At 42.5% G+C, this 1,841-nt stretch overlaps 1 protein-coding gene across 1 annotated transcript; it reads left to right on the plus strand.

Moving 5' to 3' along the window:
- Positions 1-318: 318 nt before the first annotated feature.
- On the plus strand, positions 319-1,028 carry LOC127744658 (ATP synthase subunit 9, mitochondrial). The gene has a single exon (XM_052256784.1). It carries the CDS (start codon positions 667-669, stop codon positions 913-915), a length of 249 nt encoding a protein of 82 aa, XP_052112744.1. The 5' UTR covers positions 319-666; the 3' UTR covers positions 916-1,028.
- Positions 1,029-1,841: the final 813 nt, after the last annotated feature.

A 1,841-nucleotide genomic window follows, 5' to 3' on the forward strand; every position in this document is an offset into this window, starting at 1 on the left:
GGGAAAGAGCGTAGTCCATAGAAAAATGGCCTGAGTTTTGTTGTGCCCAGTACTGAGTGCCCAACCGTGACTAAAGGGATGGATCCCTTGTTGATATAGCTGAAAGTGGGTGGAATCAATCGTTTAGTATAGTTGATCACGGCTGCATTTAGGATAGGAGCGATCTTTTCATCCAACTATTACATACATAAGAGAAGAAAGCTGTTAGCTTAGGGCAGAGGTATGCCCTAACTAAGCCTACCCGAGTTCACAGATGTCGTTGTTTATCCCTTTCTTTATTCATGAAAATTGGGGGAGTGTTCAGTCTATCTGAGTATAAGATCGAAAAGAATGAATGCATTGATTGCATTTCAAGTGAGATGTCCAAGAGAAAGGGAACGAGGGGAAGAAGCGACGAAGAAAAGAAGTGAATGAAAAAGCATGGCATGACGAGAATGGAGAAATTCGAGATGTTAGAAAGTGCAAAATCTATAATAGCAAAAATCCGAGAGGATTACCTCGTTGTTCTTTGTCTCATAATAATTATTCTGCTTCTGATCTTCCTATACTATTACTTTGACCAATCTAACAAATTGGCTTTAGAATTAATAAAAAACGAAGACGTCAAATCTATCAAAATCGGTATGTCAGGTTTAGAAATTAAAAAGAAATGAGAACAAGCATGGCATGACGAGAATGGAGAAATTCGAGATGTTAGAAGGTGCAAAATCAATGGGTGCCGGAGCTGCTACAATTGCTTCAGCGGGAGCTGCTGTAGGTATCGGAAACGTATTCAGTTCATTAATTCATTCCGTGGCAAGAAATCCATCATTGGCAAAACAGTTATTCGGATATGCAATCCTGGGCTTTGCTCTAACCGAGGCTATTGCCTTGTTCGCATTAATGATGGCCTTTCTGATTCTCTTTGTTTTCTAAGTTTATCCTTTTGAAAGGTGTAGTCTCTCCTACCTGAGGAAGAGGACGAGGCCACCCCCTTTCTTATTATTTTATTAGGGGTGTGGGAAAGGAGAGAGGGAATGCGGGCTCCTTTCACTTGAGTGAATTCTTTTCTTCTTTCCTTTACTACGATACAACGAATGAATTGAGTCAAATGAATGTACAATATTCACTCAGAAGCGGCAACTGCTTTCGCTTCTTCAATAGTTTAGGGCGGGGTCAATTATGGGGCAGAAAGGTTCTCAGTAGAGCTTTTTCGGTACTCAGAACATTCTCAGTCGTCAGTCGCGGTCATTCTTCCCTCCCGAGTCCCAGGAAGTCACTTATAGTATCCTTTCCCTGAGCTATTTCATATCCTCATCCCTCTAAGACACTTCCGGAAGAAAGAACCCAGCTTACCAAACGAGCGAAGCGTAGGTCATAAAGCAGCTTTCCAGTTACAATCACCTTCATAACCTAAAATGAAAAGACCCGGGGAAAATGGTATGTTTTGACAGAAGTTATCTCTGTTACAAACTTTAGGATGCTGAGCTAGCTACCAGATGATCAGCCAGCATGCATTAATAGAATAGATTGTCTCCTTGCAAGCGAGCGATTTAGTGAGCATATAAGCTCTACTGATAACATCTGTGCCATTCATGCCAACTCGAACGACTACTCACCGGGAGAGTCAAGATTGCATGGGATTTTACATGCAGGTAAGATCTCCGGACAGCTGACTCTTATCCTGGGAGTGAAATTCTCACTCACTCTATCCCACTACTTCCTTCCCTAGCTCGACTTATAGGGATAAGGAAGTGAACGCTGAAAGGAAGCCAGGGGACTCCTACCTAAAGCGAGTCGACTCTCTGGCACTGGCCACTAGGTCATCGACAGAAAGACTTCCTAGTTCATCCTCTACTTCG

Source organism: Arachis duranensis, unplaced genomic scaffold, assembly GCF_000817695.3.
Source record: "Arachis duranensis cultivar V14167 unplaced genomic scaffold, aradu.V14167.gnm2.J7QH unplaced_Scaffold_74765, whole genome shotgun sequence".
Lineage (NCBI taxonomy): Eukaryota > Viridiplantae > Streptophyta > Magnoliopsida > Fabales > Fabaceae > Arachis > Arachis duranensis.